Genomic DNA, 26,749 nt, shown 5'->3' with positions numbered 1-26,749 from the left:
AAATAGGCCGCAAGATGGCGTTAATACGCAGTGCCGTGGAAATATTATGTTATCTCCTTATCAATACAAACACACACAATAAAAGAAATTCATGATACAAGCCCCAAAAAGTAGAGTATTTAATATTATTTATATTAGTAATTTGGAAGTTGACGTTATTACATGTTATTGCCAAGCAGAGTATAATATTCAAATTAATTATCTAAATGATTAAATATGAGGCATGCTTTTTTTCTGGACTGTGTAAGTTATTTGACTATGTATCTATGTTATGAGTATTACTTATATTGTACGGTAGTATATTTTAAATGGTTATCCTAGTCCACCCTTTTTCATATTGTTCTATTGTTATTCAATTAATATAATTAATATGATTGAATAGCCGGTTTTTGAATTGAGTTATAGTTTGCTTAAGTATTAGCTATGCTTGCAAATATATTTGTAAGAAAAAGTTTGAAAGTTAATTCACACTTATATTTTTAGAAATCAAAGGAACTTCTAACCTTTGTTGATTTGTTTCATGGAAAAAGATGATACGACCTGAAAAATGGCAAGATGTACAATTACGTGTCCGTGTTGTCTGCGATTCAAGTTCAGCGCTGAAGAAGTGGAACAACGGTATAGAAGTAAAGAGATTGATAAACTTATAGACAAAGATAAACACCTGTTGCGTCGACAAGTAAAGTTACTATTGTTGGGAGCCGGTGAGAGCGGTAAATCAACATTCCTTAAGCAAATGCGCATTATTCACGGTATACATTTTGAACCTGAACTTGTCATTGAATACCAGCACATAATTTATCAAAATATATTAAGAGGTAATAATAGTTGTCAATACAATTTTATAAGATGATTTATTTCAATTTTTAATTTTAAATAGGCATGAAAGTATTAGCAGATGCTAGGCAAAAGTTAGGTATACCATGGGAAAACCCTGATAATAATAAAAATGGTGAATTTATTTTGAGTTTTGACAATCGTACCACTTTGGATACACGATTATTCCAGTCATATGCTCCATCAATGTACTGCTTGTGGAAAGATGCTGCTATTAAAAGAGCATTTGAACGGAGGAGAGAATTTCAACTTAGTGATTCAGTACAATATTTTCTTGATAATATTGAAAATATTGCTAGAAGTGTAAGTTATACTTTTAACAGTTAATTTGACATTCAGTAATAATTTAATAAATGTAAATTTAACAATTTTAGGACTATTTACCAACAAATAAAGATATTTTACATGCTAGACGAGCTACTAAAGGCATTTATGAATTTACAATTCCAATAAACAATATTCCATTTCGATTTGTTGATGTTGGTGGACAAAGATCCCAACGACAGAAATGGTTTCAATGTTTTGATTCTGTCACATCGATATTATTTCTAGTATCCTCTTCCGAATTTGATCAAGTTCTTGTAGAAGACAGGTATGTTGTATGATGCTTTGAAAGATGTAAAATGTGTAGTATGGTATTCATGCTAAATAGGACTTTTTAGGACCGAACTCCGCCGAGATTAAACATAATCATTTTTAAATTGTCTATAATACTATTAAAATCAATGATTTTATCATAAAAATAACTTCAGTCTCAATACTTAAACAATTTAGGATAAAAACAAAAGACCTTATTGATGTATGCATATTTATATTTATTTTTTGTTTTTTCAAGATATGTCTGAATTAGCGAAGCGAGACTACTGTAGTATAATTATCTTTGTACCTAATAAAACCTTTAATAAAATACTCCTATATTTGTTTGAATAATCTAAATTCACAAAAATATAGTTTTTAAGTGTAAATTATAAATATCTAAAACTACTATTTTTATTAAAGTATTGTTAAAGGATAAAATAGAGTGAGCTTGTGGGTGAATTATCCAGTTGATAAAATGTTTACTAGTAAATATAAAATACTGAGCCAAAATGTATTTTGTTAATAAGTATATAAAGATATCACATCACTTATCACTTTATTCTTGTTATTTATAATTTCCATATTTATCATATTTCATATAGTATTTTTTTTAAATAAATTGCTAAAAACCAACAAAACCCCTTCGAATCTAGATATTTATTTGTATAATTGTTATTGTTTTGAGTATTAAAACCAGTTTTATATTTGAATAAAATAAATTATATTTATTACATAACTATTTCTAGGTTAACTGAATACATTTATTCATCATAATTTTTAAATTAGCTCTATGTTATTAACTATTTTATTAAAAAATTACCACTTTATCATTGTTAACAATTACTATTTTTAACTTTAACAATCAAAATAGGTACTAATAGAATTATTATTTTTTTTACCTCTAAATATATTATGTGGCAGAAACTTTTCAGTCATTTTTACTGAAATCTTAAGTGTTTTTAAATATATTTTTCTTTCTCCAGTTACAATGGTTACAAACTAAAATAAAAGAAACTATTAACTATGTTTTTTTTTTTTAGAAAAACAAATAGGTTAGAAGAATCAAAAGACATATTCGATTCTATTGTAAATAATGTAATATTCCGACGAGTTTCCATAATTCTTTTTATGAACAAAACTGACTTATTGGCTGACAAATTAGAAAGAAGAGAAACAAATATTAAGCATTATTTTCCACATTTTGCAGGTAATTTTATCAATAATTAAGTATACAAAATAACAGTTTTGATTAACATCCAACTCTGGTGAATTTTTAACATAATTAATATTAAAATAAATGTTAATTTATACTTTATTATTTTCAAGCTTGCCTAATATTATTTGTTGTAAAAATGTGTGAGTTTCATTCCAAAATATAAATTGTTTCAATCGTTTTATTTATAAATAAGTGTAGATTAAAAATTAATATTATTTACATGTTTTAGGAGATCCTCATAGTTTGCCTGATGTACAAATATTTTTATTGGATTTCTTTCGTCAAGCGAAACGCGATCCAAGAAAATCACTGTTTCATCATTTCACAACTGCTGTGGACACAGAAAACATTAAAGTTGTATTTAATGCTGTTAAAGATACAATTTTACATAGAAATTTGGAATCTTTAATGCTTCAGTAACTTTTTGAATTTACGCAGGTATTTGTTAAATGGTTATGTTCATTGTAAACGAAACTATGAATTTTTTTTTTGTAACATTATTTTTCGAAATTCATCATAAATCTTTCATTGTATCTCAACTTACAGTTATCTTTCTCTATATAAGGTACATCCTGCTATCTATTCCTACACCTTAAAATCAAATTTAGTAACTATTTACATTTAATATGCTAGATATCCAAAAATAAAATAAAAGCAATTGAATTATGCCATTATTATTGTCATAACTTAATAAGATAAAAATGTTTGATCTAATTTCTATTATTTTTTTTAATCTCAATTCTTATACATATTTATTCTCAAACAAAAAAATTCTCATTAATGAAATATTATCTTTATTATTGTTTATATGTTAAACAAATTGTTTAAATGCATTTATTATCCAACTATGTATAATATTACTGTTTATTGTTAAGCAAAATTTTTAAATTTATATTTTTGTACAAAATTATTACTGATATATATATATATATATATTTGATTAATTATTAGATTAGGTAATATTATTTTTATTATTGATTAGTTATTTAGCATTCAAGCATTGATATTTATTTATTAGTTATTAGAGACGGATAATATTTTGTTCTACGCACTATTTTATATACATAAGTTTTGATTTGTATATTAAATGTAATCCACAAAATTAAACTTTATATTTATTAAAAATATCAACTGTTTTTGTTGAACTTAAAAATGTTTAGAATCAACATTGAACAAGACTTGTGATTTTTTTTTTTAATATATATTTTTTTTTTGTTTTTAAGATGGATAATGTTTAAGATATTTAAAACAAAATATATAATAATATTGTTATTAAAATAATATTTTTATTTGAATGTGTAGGTGCAATTATAAATTAAAATAACAATTAATATTATTTCAGATTAATACTGGTAACAAATATAACAATTATGAATCACATTTTAGTATGCTATTTTTACCAATCTAATGCAATATCAGTGAATGGTTTAGCTCATACATTTTGGTAATATGTTGCATACATTTTATAATAAAAAAAAAATTATTGATAATTTATATTAACTATCTGTTATCAAGTGACTGTATTTGTTGTTGATCAACTGAAGTGTCTTCTGATGCAATCCAATTATAATTATCACCGGTAACAACAACAAATAATTGATTGTCATTTATATGAAGTTGGTTTCTGAAATAATTAAAAAGATCTTCTTCCTGAAATAAATATATTAATTTATGGTTGTAATCATTATAAATAAAACATAATAAAGTTATGACATACATTTCCAATTGGTGATGGATTAGGTAATTTTGAATCTAGATTGTAATAAATTCCATTAATATTTTTGATAGATATCCAATGTCTTCGTTTTAAAGGTAACCATAAAAATCCTAAACGGCATTCACTAGGTATGTTCATTACAAACCCAAATATTTTATCCAATTTCAACATTTTTGGGTCCCTAATGTATAAAAAATTGTTTAAAATTCATATTTCTCTAAAAATACATTTTTTTAAAAGTTTAATATAAAATCAAGACAAATACAAATTAACTAAACTACCTATCATTAATTAGTTTGTATCAGTCAATGTAATGTATGATATAAGTAATACATTTTATTTTCGAATAAACTATAAATTATTTATTTCAACAAAAATATAAGAATTTATTTTAAATAAGATACAAAATGTTATCACATATTATATATATCAAATGTCTAATAAATTAAATTAAACTAATAAGCTAATGCCATGTTTTATGAATAATCATTAAACATTTAACGAATCAATAGTGAGCTAATGGTCTCTCAAACATGTTTTAGTGGACCATGATTGATCCATTTAATGTTATTGTCATTAAATTAATACATTTTTCATGCAACTCGGTATTGATATATTAATCAGTATTTATTTATTGAATTCAAAAAAAATGAAATAGTACAAACATTGTTTTTTTGTAAATAATTTTCTATCAAAACTAAATACAATATACTATATAGTAGATATTATTAGTGCTAATAATCATTAAATGTCCAAAAAGTAAAATGTATAAGCAAACGGGTATTATACAAGGAACTTACAAACAGTAATGGGTAAAATATTTTCATATTCCCTAACACAAGTTATTGTAACATTAATTTATGTGCAAAAACACACCTACAATTTTAAAAAACATACAGAAAACTGGTAAATTTTTGTTTTTTGATAAATTAACATAAATTCTAAACAACTTAATATTGTTAAGAATTTTTCATGTCATATTCTCAATTTTTCAACTATTAAATAACATGGAATATAATGCATTATTTGAAACAAAATATAATAAATTACTTCTGTTACTGAAAAAGTAATTTTTAATTTGTATTAAGTTACTATCCCATAGTTTAGTAATGATCGTGTAGGTACCTATTTTCCTTTTATTATTTGTATTAATATTATTCATGGAATAATTTGTCAACAATAGTAGTAAGTTAGATATAATATAGCCCAACGTAATTGATTATTAACCATCATATAATCAAAATTACAAAAAAGTATAGCTATAGTTGTATATCACAAGTTGTAGCATATTTTTTTATGATACTAACTTTCTTTTATCAAACCAAAAGGCACTATAGCCTTTGTTTTGTAATGCAGCAATCAAAACGTTGACATCATAGTTACCGATACCTAAAATCGAACGATGTGGATTTATATAGTTGTTGGGTGACAGTGAAAAACATATAGCATCAAGTTCCATTTGCTTGAATGCCTCTTTTGATTGAAACAAATTGTTGAGAGCGTGTAATGCACATAACTCCTTAGACTAAATAATAAATATGAATAAATAACGTGTACTAAGTAAGTATAAGTAAAATTGTATTAAATAACATGGTGTTTTCTATATTACTTGTTTTTCATGATAAATAGTTGTAGATTCCGGTAACATGATTCATTTAATCTACTTCTTATTGTCGATGAACTAAATCAAAGTTGTTTGAAAAAACTTTGATTTAATTACTAAAAGAGTTTATGATTTCGAAATAAAACGCAACTTCGAAAATTCAAGGTAGGTAATAATTGTTACATAAAATTAAAAAATGTTTTTATTATGGTACGTGTTGATTTTTGTTACTTGTTTACATAATTAATATAAATAAATAATATTGTTAAGATAATAAAATATAGTTATCTGTGTAGTAGGTATCTACAGCCGTGGCAGTAAAATATACTAAAAAGAGATGGAAACTAGGAAACTGTAATAAAAAACTAGTCGTTGTGATAAGTGATATAAGTTCACAAATTATCGATATTTATACCATGATATTGTTCTTTTTGTTATATAATATAGATTAAAGACATAGGTATCTTAAAAATATTATAATATATTATAATAATATCTAAATTCATGCATAAGTTAATTAGTATTATTTTTTTAATAATAAAAAATTCTTTTGTTATTATCAATAACATGAATGTTTTATCACCTTTGAGTAAGTTTCCCACTAAAATTCAAAATACCGACCCTCGTTTATAGCTTGGACTAGGTACCTAATCATTGGCGCAACTCGTCAACTGTCTGAATGCATTTAGCCTATACCACACCTAGTTTAAGTTTATCGAAATTATGACCTTACTACCTAGTACCTTAGGCTTAATAATCAAATAATTCCAACAGCAAATCAAATGATATAGCCATGTAGGTAATAATTTAATATAATATTATTACAATCTAATATTGGTATCTAGTCAAACGTGAAACGACTCACTTGTGGTGCACGCCTAAGACTAAATCGTAAACAGTACTCTTACCTCCTAATAGCTCTCCTGAAATGAAGGGCGGAGTGGCAACCAACATTTTTAAACTACTTGTTCGATGGTAAAGTGAATCTAGTTTGTGCATTCAGGAGGACAAAATTTACATTTCCCAAAAGTTTTCAAAAGCGCCGGAAATAACAAACAAAATATTAAGGAAAAACGGGAATTTTTACGCAAAATCGGTTTTCGACAAAATGGTTTTTGGTGTAACCCTAAAATAATTGACTGTTTTCTAATTTTTTTGTTTTTTTTCTATAAATATCAATAAAATTTTATTTGTTGGGTAAAAAAGCTTGAAAATTTAATTCAATAGGCTCCTAATATACTATTACAATGATATTTGAAAATTATTAAAAATCTATAGTCACAATTTTTTATAAGCATTTAAAGTTCGAATTTTGATAACATTTATCAAATTTAACATTTCAAAACACAGTAGTTGTTAAACATTTATAAAATGTTCATCTTTTATAGCTAAGGATTGAAAATGTAAAAGAAGGTTGCACATAAGTAGTTAATTCTGTAACCCAGGCATGTCAAACACGCGGCCCGCGGCTCATATTTTTGTGGCCCTCGGCTACCAATATTAATGGAAAAAATATTTATTTATTTTTAATAATATTATTTGTGTTACGACTGGTCAGATGTCAGAATGGTTTATTTGGTATACATTATTATACTGTCTTATCTTCTGATAAACTATTATCGAATAGGGATTATTGATGGTTTATATATACCTATTTATATCTATATACATTATAGATTAATAATTAATATCGTCAGTTTGCGACACGCGTGCCTCTTCCAATGTTAACATCTATACGACTAATCGTTCGATGTTCGATAACCACCGTGTGTTCGAGTTCCGTGTTTCGAGTGTGTTAAATTTTGTTACGTGTATTCTACTGTAAATGTAATCTTTACAAATGTCTCTTTTAAAACCAAGTGGTAGTGATAAACGAAAAATTACCGATGAACATCGTCAGTTTCACTACAGGAGAGGATGTATTCGTTTCTGTTGTTGAACTCTTGAAAAAATATGATTTACCTTTGGAGAAGTTGTCATCTTTAGCTACAGATGGAGCACCTTCTATGACGGGGAAAAATAAAGGATTCGTTGAAAGATTGCAAAAAAAAAGCGAATGAATATGTTGAGCATAAATTTCATAGGACACATTGTATTATACACCAAGAGGTGTTATGTACAAAAGTTATAAACATGGCACATGTAATAAGACCTGTAAAACAAATGGTCAATTTTATAAGATCCCGTGGTTTGAACCAAAGACAATTTTCGATTTTTTTAAACGATTTAGGAAGCGAGTATTCAGGTTTACCATACTTTACAGAAGTACGATGGTTATCGTGTTCCACTGTATTGGAAAGATTCTGGAAGTTAAGAGATGCCATACAAATATTTTTAGAGTCTAAAGAACAAGACGTCAGCGTTTTATCGGATCCAATGTGGTTACAAGACCTATCCTTCATGGTCGATATAACGAAGCATTTATCGAATTTAAATTTAAAATTACAAGGGAAAAATCAAATTATAACAGCCATTAATGACCATGTTAAGGCTTTCAAATGTAAATTAGATCTATTTAAAACACAATTACAAAACGAAGACTTTACGCATTTCCCAGCATGCATGACGTATACAAAAATTAATAATGATCCAATTTCTTACAAAAAATATTCAGAAAAAATTATGTGTTTGAAGACTGAATTCGAAAATAGGTTTCAAGATTTCCAATATTTAGAAAACGATTTTGCCTTATTTACCTCTCCTTTTTCAATAGACGCAGTAAATGTTTCAACACATATACAAATGGAATTGATCGAGATTCAAAATGATTCAAATTTAAAAAATAAATTCAATGATGTTGGTGTTCCTGATTTGTGCCAACACGTTATGTAGAAATTCGTAGATTTGCAAGTAAAATTATTTCTATGTTTAGTAGTACTTATCAATGCGAGCAACTTTTTTCATTAATGAACAGTAATAAATCACCGGTAAGATCCAGATTAACCGACACACATCTAAATGCAGTATTAAAAGTGGCTTCGTCAAATAATATTTCTCCCGAGATTGAAAAGTTGGTGGGAGAAAAGATATGTAAAATATCGTTTAAAAAAAATTATTAATATGTTTTTTTTTGTAATTTATACACCTATTTTCATAAATAATTAGTATGTATGATTTATATTTTATTTAAATGTTTATGTTAATTTTTTTTAAATTTAGTTGTAATCAGGGCTTGAATTGTAAATAACGGACAACGGAATTTTTTTTTGAAATGCAAGCAATGGTTGTAATATTGCTGTATTTGTGAACATATAAAGAATAAAATTGAAAAATTTTTACAAAACATTTATTTTTTCGCTAAATTTTTATGTGCGGCCCGCGTAGTAAACTATTCAATATATTTGGCCCACTTGATACTTTGAGTTTGACATGCCTGCTGTAACCAAAAAATCTCAAAAATATAAAACAGTTTTTTTATAGTTTTTTATGTTCAAATTTGTAGGGAATTACATACTAAATAACTAAGAATAACGATTTTAGTTATTTTGTTGTAATTTTATAATATTAATTCAACTTAGCAGCTACCGTATTAATAATAAGTAATAACAATATAAATATAATATAAAATATCCACACTGACAAACCGTCATCGCTCAGAATCGTTTTTCGTATACAATGATATTATATCATTGAATTCAAGTTTAAGTCCATCCATTATATACAGTAACCCATGGGTTAGAGTTTTCAAGTGCACTTGAAACCTACTGTACACCAGAGAGACATCCACTTACCCGTCTTTTTTTATGTCGTTATAGGTGTGACACTAAAATTACTCGAAACCCATAAAAAACAATTTTATTGACTTCTATTTAATTATTATTCCACTGTTATTATTTTGGTATAGTACTGAAATTTCCCTCTTTCAATTATGACAGACATAGTGGTATGTTTTACACGATAATCTGATGATGCATGCATACCTTGCTCACTATATTATACATAGTATCTATACTCTATTATAATCTCGAAAAACAATCTCTACCGGCTCATAGAACAGCATAGTTAAGAATTTTTGGTCCATACTGACATACTCCATATTAATTTACTATTACTATATATAGACATACTCCATATTAATATACTATTACTATATATAGAAAAATCAAGACAATATTATTCCGTTATTCATACATTATATTATACACTATTGAAAATGTTTATTATATATGTATATTTAAAATAAAAAATTAAATGATATTTGGTACCAAGAGTGGAGAATTAAAGATTAATATTGACGAATCCAAATCCAATTATTGTACATTCACACTTAAACCCAGTAACTGACCCCATATCTGCATCAAGATATTAGAAGTTAGAAAATCGATTTCATCAGCTACGACTTCTCATCAGTCATTACACCTAAACACTCTAATCTGAATCAAAAAATAATAATATACATTTATATAAACTTATTATACAATATGGTTTTAACTTTTATGGCATTCAACTCTGGTCTCTGGGGTTCTACCAACTCCTTAAACAAAATCAAAATGTTTCAGTCCAAATATCCCCACCAAATAACTAAGGCTCATTATAATATTTCAACTTAAAATAATATGCACTACGTATAATAATCTCTCCATTCCAACAGTATTATACATATTCAATCGTTGAAATCCTGTAAAAACGTGCCCGCTCCGTATCAAACCACCACAGTCCATAATCCTAATATCCGTAAGTACGTACCTATCGCAGGTATTGTGGTGTCTCAAGAAGACGTTTAGACGCAAATAGTGTCTAAGGACTAAGTTTAATATCAACCATACTACGTAGTTGTGAAGTTCCATTAATGGGTTTTCTTTTCTTGGAACTCATACAGATTCATGACTCATTACTATTTACATATTTACCTAATTCATCACTTGCACAGGTTGTAAAAAAACCGTTTACTGATTGTGTTATATACAGGATGATTCACCAAGCATGTTCACCCGATGATTATTATCCCGGTACAAAAAGATTACTGATTAGTGACTTAGAAACTACGCTTTCAAATTTCAATTTATATGTATTAAATCTTCAAAAAAATATCTGCTGACAATTTACAGCCACGTCTCACAGAAAACTTTTTAGAGGTAAAAGTTCTAAGTATTTAACATATGGTCCTTATTAGATACTTCTTACGTTGGCATACTTAAAAATTCCGAAAATAAAAATTTAAATTTATTTATTATTTAAGGAAAACCCAGAGTGAATCACAGTGGATGAAAAAAAAAAAATATAATGTTTACTTTTAAAGTTTACTTAAAAAAATACGAGAATAATGTGAATTAAACAGTCAACATTTTGAAGATTTAAAGTGAATACCTAATCATAAAATTAAATTCATCGTTGTCTCAAAAAACTATTTGTATAAAATATATTATATTCAATTATCAATTATTTATTGCTTATAAAAATATAAATTAAATACGTAAATTTAAAACTACTATTAATTATATCAATATATTATGACTTATGTGTAGATATTTTAAATTTGTACTTTGTTCACACATTTTAAAATATTGAACTTTTTATTCGTGAGAGTATTACAAATTATTCTGATTACGTCTAAGCTTTTTATTTATTCAAAAATTCGATTATTCGAACTATTTTTCTGTAAAAATGTATGTTGTTATCCTTAAACTCTAAGCATATATTAATGAACGAAAACGAATGAGTTAAAAAATAAATTACATATAAAATGTAAAATGTAAAATAAAATATGTATCTCCAAAATATAGGTACATATTTGAAAAACAATTTACATAAGAATAACTTAACTTAAAAACTAGATTACTAAAGTTCCTTGTTGTTTTGATTTACAATTAGTAACTTTCTTCAAGAGGTATATCTTTTTGTTTCGACTGCGGTTTTTTTGATCGTCCAAAACATCCAGTAGTAAAACATGTATCGCCTTTCCCAAATTCTTCACCGTCTTCCATGGTTTGTGGCATTACTGTATTAAGGGTCTCTGGAAGTAGAGTACTCAATATTCCAGACATAAGGGTCACTAGAGCAAACGTTATTGCAGGGGCTCTTACGTCATATACATCCTATAAATTGATACTATAGTATTATTTACTATACAATTATAAAGCTACTAAAATTGTTTACATTAAACGTATCAATTTTAAATATTAAAATATGTATTTTAACTAACCAGTAGAGTAACTAAAGGAGTAAAACCACCGGCTAGACGCGCGAACATGCTTCCAAGTCCAATAGCGGTGTTTCGGACCACAGTGGGGAAACGTTCTACAGTATAATTGTATATAATAGCAAAAGCTCCGGCTATGCAAAACTTTCCAAGGAACACAATACCAGTAGATATTGACTGTGATAATGGATCTAAAGTTGCATAATTTTTTTAATGATATTGATATTATGCAGAAATTAATTGATAAAATTAATTTACCCGAAGGGAAAAATGCAGAAATAAGCAAAGCAGTTCCTCCAACAATCATCATTGAACTGCTAAGAAATCGTCTTCCCACACGATCCATTGATAATGTTACAAATACATAACTAGGAATTTCCACAGCTGCCATCACAAAAAGCATAAAATATGGGTTCCCTGGTAGATTTCCTGTTCGTAGCGAAATACCATAGTATCCAAAACTAGCAGCAAACCTAAAATGTTACCAAATAAAAATCATTATTATTATTTTATTTATATGTCTATATGAGATAATGAGAATTATAATTTTTAAATGTTTAAAATAGGTAGTTTTTTTCACAGACAAGTATCTACGAAATGGGGCTTATAGGTGGCTTAGCCCCCTGACTAAGATGTAGCCCCCCCAAATATTCCTTGTTGATTTAGACGTAAGCCGTCTCTATAGGTTATTTTAAATTAATAGTTTTGTTAGGTGGACTGTGGCCCCCCTAGAATTTTAACCCTAGTTGCGCCAATTCTGAACTACCAAGTATACCAATTACCGAGTATAATATTTTAACTTTCAATAACAAAATCTATCAACATATGTTACACACGATGGTTAGCTAACACATGTGCTATCTGCTTATATAATATTATGTACCTATACACAGTGTTGGGTAGTAACGTAACGCAAATTACAAATTACTGTAACGCAATTACTTTTTCAGTAACGCAGCAGCCAGCAGTAATTTCATTACATTTTACTTAAAGCAACGCAATTGTAATTAAATTACTTTTGAAAATTAATTTCTATGAAGTAGCGCACTAACGCGTTATTTTCCACGTTATTAAAATAATAGTTTTGAATGTATTACAAAAACAAGCCGGATAGGATATACCAGAAAAATTAAAAATCAATTATATTTATTTTTGATTCCAATAATAGTTAACAATAATAACAATATTACTAATCATTCCAGGAATAAATGTTATCACTTTATTAGTAGAAAGAAAATAGTTCGGTTTAAAAACAAAATTTAATTAAAATTAATTATGATTTATGATTTATGACATATCAGCCATATAGGTGAGAATGTGAGATGATTGTACACATTTGTACATAATATTATAATAGGTCTATCATCACTAGGTCTTTAAATGTAAAATATATGCATAATAATTAAATCATATGAATTGAATATGATTAAAAAAAAATGACAAAAAAAGTAACGTTATTTACTTATTTGTAACGCACTACTTTATTAATGAAAAAGTAATGACGTAACGTGATAAAAATAATTTTAGGTAACACAAATGTAATTTAAATAAAAATATTTGAATTAACGAGTAACGTAATTTCATTACTTTTTAAAAGTAATTTACCCAGTACTGCCTATACATATGATGTAGATAATTAATATTTATTATATTATAGTGACTTTACCAATAAAGACAAACATTGATCGTATTATTTCTCAGGTTTGGTGTCTTGAACAAATCCAATATCGAATACGATCGATTTTGATTGTTTTCTTTGATGGGTTCGTCATTATTTAATGACAACATTTGTTCTTTTTCTAATAATATTGGCGTTGTGTTATTATTGGTTTTCAGTGCTTTTTGTACAATTTTAATTGCTTCTTCTTTCCTTCCTTGGCCCCACAACCATCTTGGAGACTCGTCAATCAACCTAAAATATATTTAAATAGATTGATGTACCTATATATAAAAGCGCACCTATTATCCACGGTAAACAGTGGCGTATATTTAGACATTTTTCGTAGAGGGTCTAGCTAATTTTCCAAACACATTTAAGTGTGGGCTCCACTTTAGTATATATTTATATATATATTAAATGTTTAGATAGTTATTTATGGGGTCAATGAGGGGGGGTCCAGACCCCATGGACCCCTCCTCCCCGTAAATACGCCACTGACGGTAAATAAGTCAGCCAAAAAAAATATCATATTTTAACCAATAAAAATTAAAAATTGCAATGCGATCGATTATAATACATAATATCTCCATATTTTTCCCATTGCTCAAAAAAATACCTTCTTTTCAAACAGTGAAAACAGAATATCAATGTACAGTATTCAGAAGCTTATTGGACTCAATTTTGAACGGTAAAACACGATTGAGCATAGAATATTTTATGCGATGTTATTTTATCGCGTGGCCGAAATTTTGAAATTTATTATTTTCTAGATTAGTTCCGGAGCAATAGATTTCCGACGTTTTAAAAATTTTAAATCGGAGGGAAACATAAGATAATAAATTAAGATACAATTCCAAAATTATTATAGAAATAATATCAGTGTTCGATCACCTATACTCTATAGCAGCGGTTCCCAACCTATGGGCCGCGGTGTGTTGTGGGCCGCGGCCTGCGAGCCATAGGTATAATATTTAATATTATATATATATAATTAAAATAATATTATTATATGTTTTTTGTTATATTTCTGATCATAATAATATTTAATCAATTTTAACTAAAGTGTACAATAAGTGTACAATTAACGATACGATATCGAACGTTTGAATGAAGTTTTATCTTATATATTTCATTGATTATTAATAGGTTCCTGTTATTTGTCATTTTTATCGTATTTATCGTGCACGGCGCGAAAACGTAAGGTATGCTATGGGTGGGCCTCAAATATTTTTTTACAAAATTAGTGGTCCGTGAAACTAAAAAGGTTGGGAACCGCTGCTCTATAGTATTCTTGACTTATAAACCAAGCAATATTTTTTTAATTCGTACCATATTTTGATTTTATTATATTCATAACTATTATTATTGTTATTATTATCATTATTATCATTATCATTATTATTTTGTTATTTTTTTGATATGTTATATTTTGAATTCTTATAATTATTTAAATAAATATTTTTGTATAATATAGTTTAAAATGGAAAATGCAACGTTGCAGAGTTTTTTATTCTCAACCGTGTAGGTTTTCTTTTGCAATCCGATTTCTTTTGATACGCCGACAATTTGGCTCAATCGTGTCGCAAAAAAGGTGTTTTATGCTCAATCGTGTCTCAGTCCTTTTGACCGGACCATTTGAGGCGAGAGTCAATAGAGCCAATGGCTCTTAAAAAAAAAATGTACATGACGTGTTGGCAGGCAATGGCTGGAAATTTAAGTCCAATATCATCCGCATTGGACACACGAGATGGAGGATACTGGGTGATAAGAAATAGTCACTCTGAATGAATCCACAATCGTGTGTATATTCGAGGTCTACTTCTTCCTGTTCGCCATGTGGATTAGCGAACGCAATGTTTTCGTGTTTCTTCCATCAATGAAACCAACCAACTTGTTGCCTCAAAATCATTTTTGACCATTTTCTTCGTGGGATCCTCGGCTTTGAACAGTCCTATAACTTTGACTAATTGTCAAATGACCCCATTAACCGATGTAGTGAGTCTAAAAGACAAATTTTTGTGTGTGTTGTTATGCGTGCAAATTGGGACCGGACCATTCGAGTCCAATAAGTGAATGAGCCAATTAACCGCGAGTCCAATAAGCAGCGTGTAGCGACTACCGTATTACGTTTATGATTTATCATAGTATATCATACCTATATATACATTTATTTTCAGAATTGTATAGGTAAAAACATTTAAGTATATTTTTTCCCTTTGATTTATAATTTTATCGAAGGTATAAAATATAATTAAAGTTTCACTGGGTCCACTGCAATAATATCATACTGCGTCAATATACATTTAATGTAGGTATAGTATTAAACTACATATATTAAATACAGTTTGAATAAGTATATAAACTAATTATATTACTATTTACTAATAAATAATATCATAATATTGTTTTTTTCCTATCTTCGTAACGAAGACTGAACATTTTTTACCCTGAATTATTTTTATAATTATTGTTTTCAGCCCTATAACTTATTGTGCATAAAAATTAATCAATTTAAGTTAGGTACTTACCAGAAATGAGGAATTAGTATTAAACTATGTAATCCATATATAATTTGTAGTAAAAAGGTATCTCTGACGAAATATCCCCACGCTGCCACGGCCATAATACCAGAAGCAAATGTTGTTTGAAATAGAATTCCACACATTGAACGTTTTGAGGGTCCTACCAACTCCATAGCTGTATAAATAAATATAACAAACGTGAGTTAAATAAATTGAATGTGTCGAGTTTATTGACGAAAATGTATTTTGGGTAACACATTACACATACTTAAAACAAATCCAGAAATGTAAGACCCCGATGAACCGAAAATTCCATATACATATGTGGTAGCTATAAATATCCAATAGTTATTAAGAAATGCTACTCCAACACTAAGAAATAATTGTGCTACAGCTGAAACGCAGAAAATCTTTTTACGGCCAAATCTGTTAAAATAAGGTAATTGAAATTATTATACGCATCGTGTCTTTTAATCCATATTTGTAATTATTTGAAGTTAATTATCTCATAATATTATGACATAATTTCAATGTTTATAAAGTTTAAATGTACTCAAGAGTCAAGAGTCAAGACTCAACACATATTAATATTATTATTATTATGATAGTATATATGTGACTTAACTAGGAATCTATATCTAGTCCAATTAGACAATTATTGCACATCGGATTGAATATCATAATCGTTAAGGTTTAAAGTGAATATAAATATAAAATACGTCACTGAAAATGTTTAAATAGATACATGATATTTAGGTACATATCTATCTTCTAAATCGTACCGTACAATTATAATTATACTATAGTGGGTACCATACATGATAAATAATAATATTATAGTTGAATCTAATAATTTAAAGAGTTATAATAGATAATATTAAAAAAAAAATGTTTACTACTCAATTTCAGTTAAACGATAAGTTTGTATTATTAAATGTAAAATTGGCTCAGACATTAATTATGGTGATTTTATACATTTTTATTTAACACTATACCTACAATATAATATCTACAATAACATTGTTGATATAATATTTATTTTATGAATATTTTTTCATAAAACATATTTTCTTCGAATGTTGTTTTTAAAGGCTATTAAGATTTACGGCAAAGAAATAAAATGCCATATATTACTATACCTAAATATTATATTATAATGTGGCTATCTGTCTTATACAGTACAATGCATTAAGCATTGGGTATGAGGTATAAGTTAAAGGTAAGTTAGACCATAATACCTACCCAGTACTCATAATGTCTATATTATTTATAACATATGGGGGACGGAGTGGCCGAGCGGACTAAGGCGTCAGTTGCGACGCGCACCGACGCCGGTTCGATCCCGGCCACAGGTGGCATTTTTCTTCGACCAGTCACGGTGTCCGGAGAGAGAGGCCGCCATCCCCCACCCGGGCATGGCAAATACCTACGGGTGTCCACTAGAAAATTCTGCCAAACACAAAAACGTGTTCCTCCAACCGTTCCCCACCGTACCAAAAACCCTACAGCTAATGACCACAATTGCCGGGCTTAAGACCAATAAAAAAAAAAAAATTAATATTATAATAATTATATATATTAGATAGGTACCTAAAGCTAATGAAATGTATTGTACTTTAATATCCTTGTTATTAAACATAATATGCAAACAATATTTTACTTTCTGCTTCTATACATTATTATGTAGTTCCTACTTTCAATTATTTAATATATTTTTACTCAACTCGTTAAGTAAGGTACCGACATGATATCGTATACCTATATGGCTATATATGATTTTATCCAGTAGCCCCGCCTTTAAAGTTAGAGGTCTTAAGTTGAAACTTTTGCATATTATATACAACCTATGGAGGGAATTGATCCTCTTGACCCCCTCCCTCCGCAAATACTCCACTATAGTATATAGTATATATACATACTACATTTCGGTGTACTCGTGTAAAATAAATGCAAAAAAATAAATTTAACTTTTTTATAGTTATTTAATTTTTTAAACAAATAAATAATTATGACATGCGTGATATCATTAAGCATTATTATATAATACCTATCTATAATGTATTATGAATGTTTTAATACCTATATCATTACACATTCAAACATATATTTATAAAAAATATTAAATTTTGATTATACCTACCTATCGCTACTACCATAAAATCATATTTTAAATTACAACTAGGTCGATAATTAGTAATTTATAATTGTATATTATATAAGTATCATAATGCATAAATAAGTGATTATTCTACCTAATATTTATTGCAGCGTTAAAATGTATAATATACATATAAACAAACGTAGCTACTACTAATGTCTAATGTTGTACTATGTATCTTGGTTTGAATTACTTTCAACAAAACACTACACGTTCAGAAATTTATGTTCGATAGATAGATCACTATTCACTAGACTTAATTATTATAATAATTAATTAATCATAGTCCACAAATGAGTTGTACCCGCCGATAAAAAGGTAATGGTTTATTATATGGTAGCCTTTAATATTATTATTTTTCTCCTCGACCCAGTAAAAACATAATCTAAAGGTTATCAAACAACTAATACGACCGATTATTTAACGTGTACCAACTAAAACCAATATTTTATTCATTGACGTAATTATATATATTATAACTGCATACTTATCAGCAAGACTTCCAAGCACAACTGCGCCGGTAAATACTCCAAACATGTAACTCATCTGTGCTAAAGACCCCATCCATCGATTATCGCAAATCATATTCCACTAAAAATCAACAAATAAACCTTATAATATTATAGTTACAGTTCTGGCGTTTCAACATTTTTACTTAATTATAATACATGCTATTATAAAGTTTTCAAAAATAAATTAAAACCCATAGAACGACTTCGTTTATGGTATTTTATTCTCTATTGAGTTTAAAATATATTAAATGATTTTCTAAAATACAATGAGTTTCTAAAAAAATACGACATAAATTAATTTTCTTTAATAGTTATACCTGCGTAGCTCTAGTACTCCCGTAATATGTTTCGTTAAATGACCATTTTTCACAATTAATGGTTTTATTATAATTAATTATTGCTTGACACGAATCATTATTGAATTTGGGTGCCACGATCCAATTTGTTATATTTGATTCCGATTCTAATTCCGGTATCAAACAACTGCAGACATAAATGCATTTGAATTAAACTTCGATTAAATTTAACATAGGTAATAAGTAATATTAAATACATATTATATATTTCAATAATAAATGTATTGAAATTATTGTATATACTTGTTATTACAAAAGACAACATATATTTCAATATTAGATACCTATAAATAAAATAAAATAATAATACTTCAAAAAAAAATTATTGATTGAAACAATTTCAACAGATTAATAATTCATTAGGTTTATCATTATTTTACTTTTTGTTAAAAAAAAAAGTTATCTACAAATTACGTGAAAATAGTGAAATTGAATACCTAGTTAGGTACCTATTGCATAGGCAGTTAACCGTTTATATGTATACACATATGAACATAATATATTGAATAATAATTCTAAACTGTAGACATTTCAACAGATTATTTGAATAAGTAGGTATTCAATAGATCTGTAAAATTAAAATAATTTTCAAAAAATAAAGATCATTTAATGATTTAGATTACCTATTATAAGATTGATTGGCTATTTTTGTTTTCATTTTTACTAAGGTATTTCGAACAACTGGAAATGTTTTGTTAAAAAAACCATAATTTGTATTTTATCTTCAACAAGATCGACTCTGGATAGTTTTTAAAATTTAATATTTTATTGATTTTATATTTATATTAATAATATGTATATATTATATACAAATATACAATAATATATACATACGAGGTGAGCAAATTAAGACGATTACCTAAACACAATAGTTAGTATAGTTATATATATACTCTTTACTATCCGACTTTTTTTAATAAAGTAGAAAATATACTGTAAATACAAAAACACTTTTATACTTATATACACAAAATGTTTAGTTTTGTTATTTTTTAAGTGCCTAATTGATAATGTGGGATTATTGGATACTCCTGGAAATAAATGTATCGATTAATTCAAAATAGCTTTCTGATGTCTGAAATGACTATATATTTAGTGTATACTGCAGTATTATCCAACAAAAAAACTAATTTTGCAATTAAAAAAAGGGTCATTTTGACAAAAGTATAATATTTTACCTGCAGATAATAAGAGTTTCTATTTTCTAGTTTTAATTTTATGCAATTCGTAGGAAGCTAGGTTAGGTTAGGAAGTCAATCTCATAACGTAGGTGTCTAAAACAAGTATCTAAAGTTAAGTGGGTTGAGAATAATTTGGTTGTTTATTGTATTGGTACTGTCCAAGTGTCTGAGTTATATTTTAGGATATATTTTTATAATATTATTATTGTTAGTCTGAGAAAACGAATGAATATTTTTATATATACTTGTAGTCAGGTACAGCAGCAACAGTGACTAAAGCCATCATGTGTAGACCAGCTGTGAATGCTGACATTAGATTTAGTAAAAACTGCCGCAGTTGGTATGATCCGAAGTCCCCTAAAAACATATGTATACATAACTTATACGTAGAAAATGTTTTGGTATGCAACAATATAAAATTAATGAGCAACACATTACAACATCAAGACTAGTATAATTTGACACCATAAATTATATGGCACATTATTATTTATTTTACAGAATATACATATAACAGCGTATCATATGCATAATATATAATATATACCTATATGTTATACTTTGTACGATATATTATACTGCTTAAGTAATGACAACTACTAATCACTATATATTATATAAATAGGTACCTTAAATTATATTTTAAGAAGACACACATTTTTAAAATTACACAATAAATCGCTTAAAGGATTTATCATTCATTATTTCATAATATAATTATTTTTATAAAAATCAATATTGTTTGTTTAACAAAAATATGATAATCCGCAAAAGGTTAATTATAACCTCAGTTGTTAGTGAAAAATAGCCTTAACGTGCTAGGTATAGTTTAATCTCAAAATAATTTCACTCAATTTTTTTATTCTTTTTAAAAATAAAAATTGCCTTTTTAAGGCTACCTATTTAACGGCGTTAAATATATCTATAAATATATAACGTCTCAATATAAATACGTAAGTAAGTGTTTTTAACAAAAACGATTTTAGATGTATTATTGTAATTATTTTAAAAAATAATCATAGACTTGATATTTTTATCATTTGTTAGCAAAAAATAACTTACTAAATACTAGTATATTTTGAATTTTTATTTCCGAAATTGAATACAATGTTGCATGTCATAACAACCTTACCTTTATACGTGTGGCCAAGCATATTCATAATAGAATCATTAGATGTTCAATATTTTATACCGTTTTTTATAACTTTTTATACAATTTAACCTAAATATGAGCACTATAATATAATAGATCATAACAGTTAATAGCAGTCGCTTAACTAAATCCATAACTTTAAATGCGCTGTTGACAATTTATTCCATATTTTATTTACTTTATGTTACCACCAAAATGTTCTTGTGGACCATCGGTTTGGTGACCGCTAGGCTATAGTAAAGTATAAAAATGCTTAGCTGAGAATCGTTGTTTGTACATGACACAAATCAGTAAACACAATGTTTCATTTCAAATTGACAGCACTAGACTATGTTGAAGTGATCGAAACAAAACGAAACTCGCTATTCAACCTAATATCCTATTCAGGTTTTTATTTTATCGTAATATTCGTATATTTACGTAATAGTAACTACCTATATACACTTTTATCATGAAAAAAATCAATAAAGTGATAAATAAAATATTAACACAAATACACAATATAAATATTATGTCTTACGATTTAAATTGTATTAATTAGTACCTATCTAGCAGCTATGATACAATTAATTATGATAAAAATTACTATCAATGAAATATCTTCAAAAATCCAAACAAAAATTTGAAGAGATTGAAAGTTGAGACCATATAGATTATAGAGTAATATATAGAGGCCATTCCGTGTCTCGTCTATCATAAAATGTATGTTTCCGAGCACAGTCGGCCTCTCCATATTACTCTATAATGGTTGAGACCAAGAAACTGAAAATAATGTTATAAATTATTTAATATCAACTTAGTATAAAACTAGGTAAGTACTCAATAAAATTTAACCCATGGAGTTTTTGATAACATGAAGAGTATTAAAAGCAAACATTATTTTTATCATTCTGTAAATAACTATCGTAGTTATAATATACTTCTATGTTGAAATTTATATTTTTACCTATATATACTATATAGGTTATAGTAATCTATGTGAATAGGCTTATAATTTGATTAATTAATAAATTAACAATTTATATATAGTATATATTTTTTTAATGTAAACATAGTTTGAAACTCAATGAAATATATCGCATCAAAATTAAACCTTATTGTAACATCTACATAAAAGTGTTTTTATTATTTACATTTAGTACCTAGTTATGAACAAAGTCTGGTATATTTTGGTTTTATAATAATTTTTTGTGGTAGGTGGAATGAAGAAAAATGGCTCGAAAACTTTTATAGGTACCTACATCACTCTTCAACGTATTATATAATGCATTATTATTATACATAGGTTGAATAAATGAAAACTAACAAATTATTATAATAATCACAAAAGAAAATTTAATCTCATTTCAACAAGCTTTTAATTTTTATAATTTTTAATATTATTGAATTTGCATGTTAAATATATTTAATAGTTAATACAGAATATTTTAACTTTGATTAGAAATAATTTTAAATCGTTAGTCTACGGTTTTTTTTTTATACGGGTATAAAATTTGAATTACTTTCAGCAAATTTATTTATGCATTAAGAAATTATTATTAGATTTATTTCAACCCAATTTGTAGTAGTGAATATTATATTAATATAAATATATTGAATATATTAATACATATTATAATAATTGTAATATAAATTCGTTTTGCCGTAAAATTGGTTTTGAGTGTAACTGGTCAATGTAATGGATATTTTGTTAAATTTGAATTCAAAGATGAATTATTGCATACGAAAAATGATTCTGAGCGGAGACGGTTTCTATTTCTGAGGATAGGTTACAATTTTTTATTTTAATATTAGACATTTATTTTTCTACTATAAATATGTGGTACGGGTACCTAGGTTAAACTAATTTATACCAAATACATCACATATAATATATAATTATTATTATTAAATTGAAATGATGACAAGAGTAGGCACTGTAGAACGGTGTAAATATAGGTTTGTGGTATACAGATTAAGCTGCTCAATATTTTAAATTAGTATGATTAATATACTTTTAATTACTACAAAATAACAAAATATATTGTTTGAGGTAAAATTGTTATTTTTCCTGAATATTCAAAGGGTAAATAATATACGTGATGACGAACAAATTCAAGGCAAACCCTAGATTAATATTTTGAATAAGAACAAAATAACTAAAATAGTTAATAGAATAAAACTAATTGTTTATCGATTAAACACCATCCAATTTTGTCAAAATTTGAACTACAATATCCAATAAAAACTGAGCACATAATTATTGTAAAATCACTATATACCTATACTTAGAATCTAAAACATCAATATAAATTCAAAATAATCCAATAAAAAAAATTACGTTTTTTTTAGATTCAATGAAGATACATCACAAACAACTTGTCCATCCGTCTAATATAATAATATTAACTAGTTAGCATATTATTTGATTTTAGTATAGGTCCAATATAATATAACATCCGTGCATTATTGATTTTATAACATAAATGTTTTATACTAAATTTCTGCTTTATATATAGAGATATACGATAAATAAAAATAACAGTTTTGTAAAATACAAATTCATTCCGACTAAATATTAAAAAATGGTTTTCAGAAAAATAATTTTACGTACACGTCATATATTATATACACAGTGTAAGACATAAATGAAAAGAAAATTGTAGGTAGGGAATTGATTTCTTTACATTTGTCATTCTAGTTATGTACTGCATGGATGGCGGTCAACGAAGCCCTAAAGGGCTTTCTGAATTCTGATCAAAATAAATTAGAACTAACTCAATACTTCGCGTCAATATAGTATATATTATTATTATAAAACTGCGACAAATGTATTTTGGGTTAATGGTAGTTGGGGCATATTTGGCTTCATTCCATTTAAATGGGATGAACAAAACTATTATGCACAACGATAAGAAAAACATTCATAATATAATGTTCAAATCATTATTATTAGTTAAAATTGTATGATAAAACAAAATAAAGTATTTAATGATCACGAAATTAATAATTGTCCGAGAATTATAAAATAATTATGCGTGTTTGTATAATAAAACACTACAAGTGCATATTCTAGATCTAATTTAATTTGTGTTTATTATTATTGCTAAGTAACTTCTTAACACATTACAACTGTCTATTATAGTTTGTGCGTAAATTAGAGTTTTTTAGTCTTAAAAGATTTTGATTTTATTAAAAACGTTCATATTGACCTAAACTTTTATATTTTTAAAATTAATAACGTACTATAAATTATGATACAAAAATATCTTTTGCGAAAACTCCATAACACAAATTGTAACTTGTAGCATAGGTAGTTGTAGAGAAAAAGTAAAAAATAACTATAGAAAACTTAATCATCATTCATCAACATATCTACGTGTTACAGACACAGTTAAATTTTTATCTGTTTAATTATTTATCAGGTACGAATGTACGATTGTTATGTGTTTTATAATTTTATAATATTATACTACCAGCTATATATGTATAATATGCACGTATAATGAACTCAATAGAGTAAATTATTTTGTGTTTTTCATTAAAAAAATTAATTTCTATTTGTTGATAGTATGTCTTGTAAATATATATAAATAACACGTGTTCATTCGATTTAAAGTTCATTTTCAAATATTTTATAAAGATTATAAACATGAATTACAAGTCATTAAAATTAAAGTCTTGATAACCCGATAAACGTATAGATGTAAGAAATGTACCTATATAATATGAGGTCATTATGTTATATTTTATAGAAAATACAACGGAAAATGCAAAAGACTACAAATTGTAATAACCTTGACCATATTTTTATTACAATAGATGTCGTCTATGTAATATATATGTATATATTATACGCATTAAATAAATATTATTCGATCAATTTCTTTAATTACTTTTACTAAAATTTCATTTTAATTTTTAACTACAATACATATATTATATTAGCGGAAATCGTATTAAATGTATATTATATATAGGTTTTATACAATTCATTTTATATGCATACGTACAATTGTATTGTCATCTACTACCCTGTAGTACCTATATTTTAAATGAATGATATAACCTATTCAAAATATATTACATAAATACATAACACATTATATATTTTACAAAGAAAGCTTTATACAAAAGAAGACTATTGTAATTTAAATAAAATATTATAAAAGCTACTATGATGAGCTATCACATCTTGATATACATATTTTACCGACTAATATAAAAAAAATACATACTTCTAGTTTTCTAACACTATAAATTTTAAATTAAAATGTACTTTAAAAAGAAAACATCTGGTATACATTTCAATTTAATTTGCTTTAGTTAAATATAAATGAATTAATCTGTATTTAAACGTTGTTTCTTACCTAAATTATCCATATAAAAATCAATATTTGTACTTTTTTCCATTTTTGATGCACTGTTTTTATTTTTATTTTAAAACTTAAATTCAACTAAATTAAAAGAAATAACAAGTATAGCAAACAGTTTAAAAAAATCATAAATGTATTATTGTACTCATTTTATAATACTACGCAAGGGAATGTATTAAGGGAAGTGAATGAGTTGTTTTGAGCGTGGCAGTCGAATAGAAACTATAGCATCGAATACTAAGTCAGCACTGCTGCCAAAGTGCCATGCAGGATTACTTAAGAGAACACATGGCACGTGAATATACGTGAATATACCACTACATTCAACCAACTGAGACATACAGAGTGATAACAATTTGAAATAAAATATATGTTATGTATCTTTTGTTATGCATACAGAGAGCATTGAACACACAAAATATACCTGATAATTATATGTAAAGTAAGCAGATAAATTACCATCTATATAGTACATAATATAGTGTTCGTCAGTTATGATGCAACTAAACTTTTTTAGTTTTTTTTACACAAAACTATTATAGCCCAAACAAATTGTACTCGTTGTATTGTTAAAGATCGTTTCTAATATTTTTGAATTATAATAAACATTTAAAAATATTTGTATAAAACTGACAAAGAAGTTTATATTTTATATTAATTGAATTCTATCTAAATACATTATCAAAGCCTAATACTACCTTTATCAAAAATAACAAATCTTTGGTTCAATTTTAATACCATAATAAAATTAAAATTATCTG

At 26.5% G+C, this 26,749-nt stretch overlaps 3 protein-coding genes across 5 annotated transcripts; 1 reads left to right on the top strand and 2 right to left on the bottom strand.

Moving 5' to 3' along the window:
• Positions 1-92: 92 nt before the first annotated feature.
• LOC132951645 (guanine nucleotide-binding protein subunit alpha homolog) lies at positions 93-3,754 on the top strand. 3 transcript variants are annotated; one of them, XM_061023465.1, is made up of 7 exons: positions 93-243; positions 484-818; positions 881-1,140; positions 1,212-1,429; positions 2,457-2,623; positions 2,743-2,772; positions 2,862-2,990. In XM_061023465.1, coding segments are annotated over exons 2-7 (948 nt in total). In that variant the 5' UTR covers positions 93-243; positions 484-547; the 3' UTR covers positions 2,864-2,990. The 3 variants fall into 3 exon arrangements, with proteins under 3 accessions (XP_060879448.1, XP_060879447.1, XP_060879446.1); XM_061023464.1 differs by lacking the exon at positions 2,743-2,772 and having other exon boundaries at positions 531-818; positions 2,862-3,754; XM_061023463.1 differs by lacking the exon at positions 2,743-2,772 and having other exon boundaries at positions 2,862-3,754.
• Positions 3,755-3,898: 144 nt separating this feature from the next.
• On the bottom strand, positions 3,899-6,284 carry LOC132951647 (josephin-2). The gene is made up of 4 exons (XM_061023466.1): positions 5,959-6,284; positions 5,657-5,874; positions 4,350-4,530; positions 3,899-4,282 (listed from the first exon to the last, which is right to left on the bottom strand). Exons 1-4 carry the CDS (start codon positions 5,995-5,997, stop codon positions 4,133-4,135), a joined length of 588 nt encoding a protein of 195 aa, XP_060879449.1. The 5' UTR covers positions 5,998-6,284; the 3' UTR covers positions 3,899-4,132.
• A 5,324-nt stretch (positions 6,285-11,608) lies between these two features.
• Positions 11,609-26,250, bottom strand: LOC132952676 (organic cation transporter protein). Its single transcript, XM_061025032.1, has 10 exons — positions 25,983-26,250; positions 20,726-20,837; positions 19,261-19,426; positions 18,919-19,022; positions 16,542-16,699; positions 16,280-16,448; positions 13,758-14,003; positions 12,350-12,564; positions 12,095-12,282; positions 11,609-11,987 (listed from the first exon to the last, which is right to left on the bottom strand). The coding sequence occupies exons 1-10, from the start codon at positions 26,023-26,025 to the stop codon at positions 11,760-11,762; spliced, it is 1,629 nt and encodes a 542-aa protein (XP_060881015.1). The 5' UTR covers positions 26,026-26,250; the 3' UTR covers positions 11,609-11,759.
• Between the last annotated feature and the right edge of the window lie 499 nt (positions 26,251-26,749).

This window comes from Metopolophium dirhodum, chromosome 9, assembly GCF_019925205.1.
Source record: "Metopolophium dirhodum isolate CAU chromosome 9, ASM1992520v1, whole genome shotgun sequence".
NCBI classification, from domain to species: domain Eukaryota; kingdom Metazoa; phylum Arthropoda; class Insecta; order Hemiptera; family Aphididae; genus Metopolophium; species Metopolophium dirhodum.
Note: the sequence above shows the minus strand (reverse complement) of the source record. Positions and strands in the feature narration are given on the sequence as shown.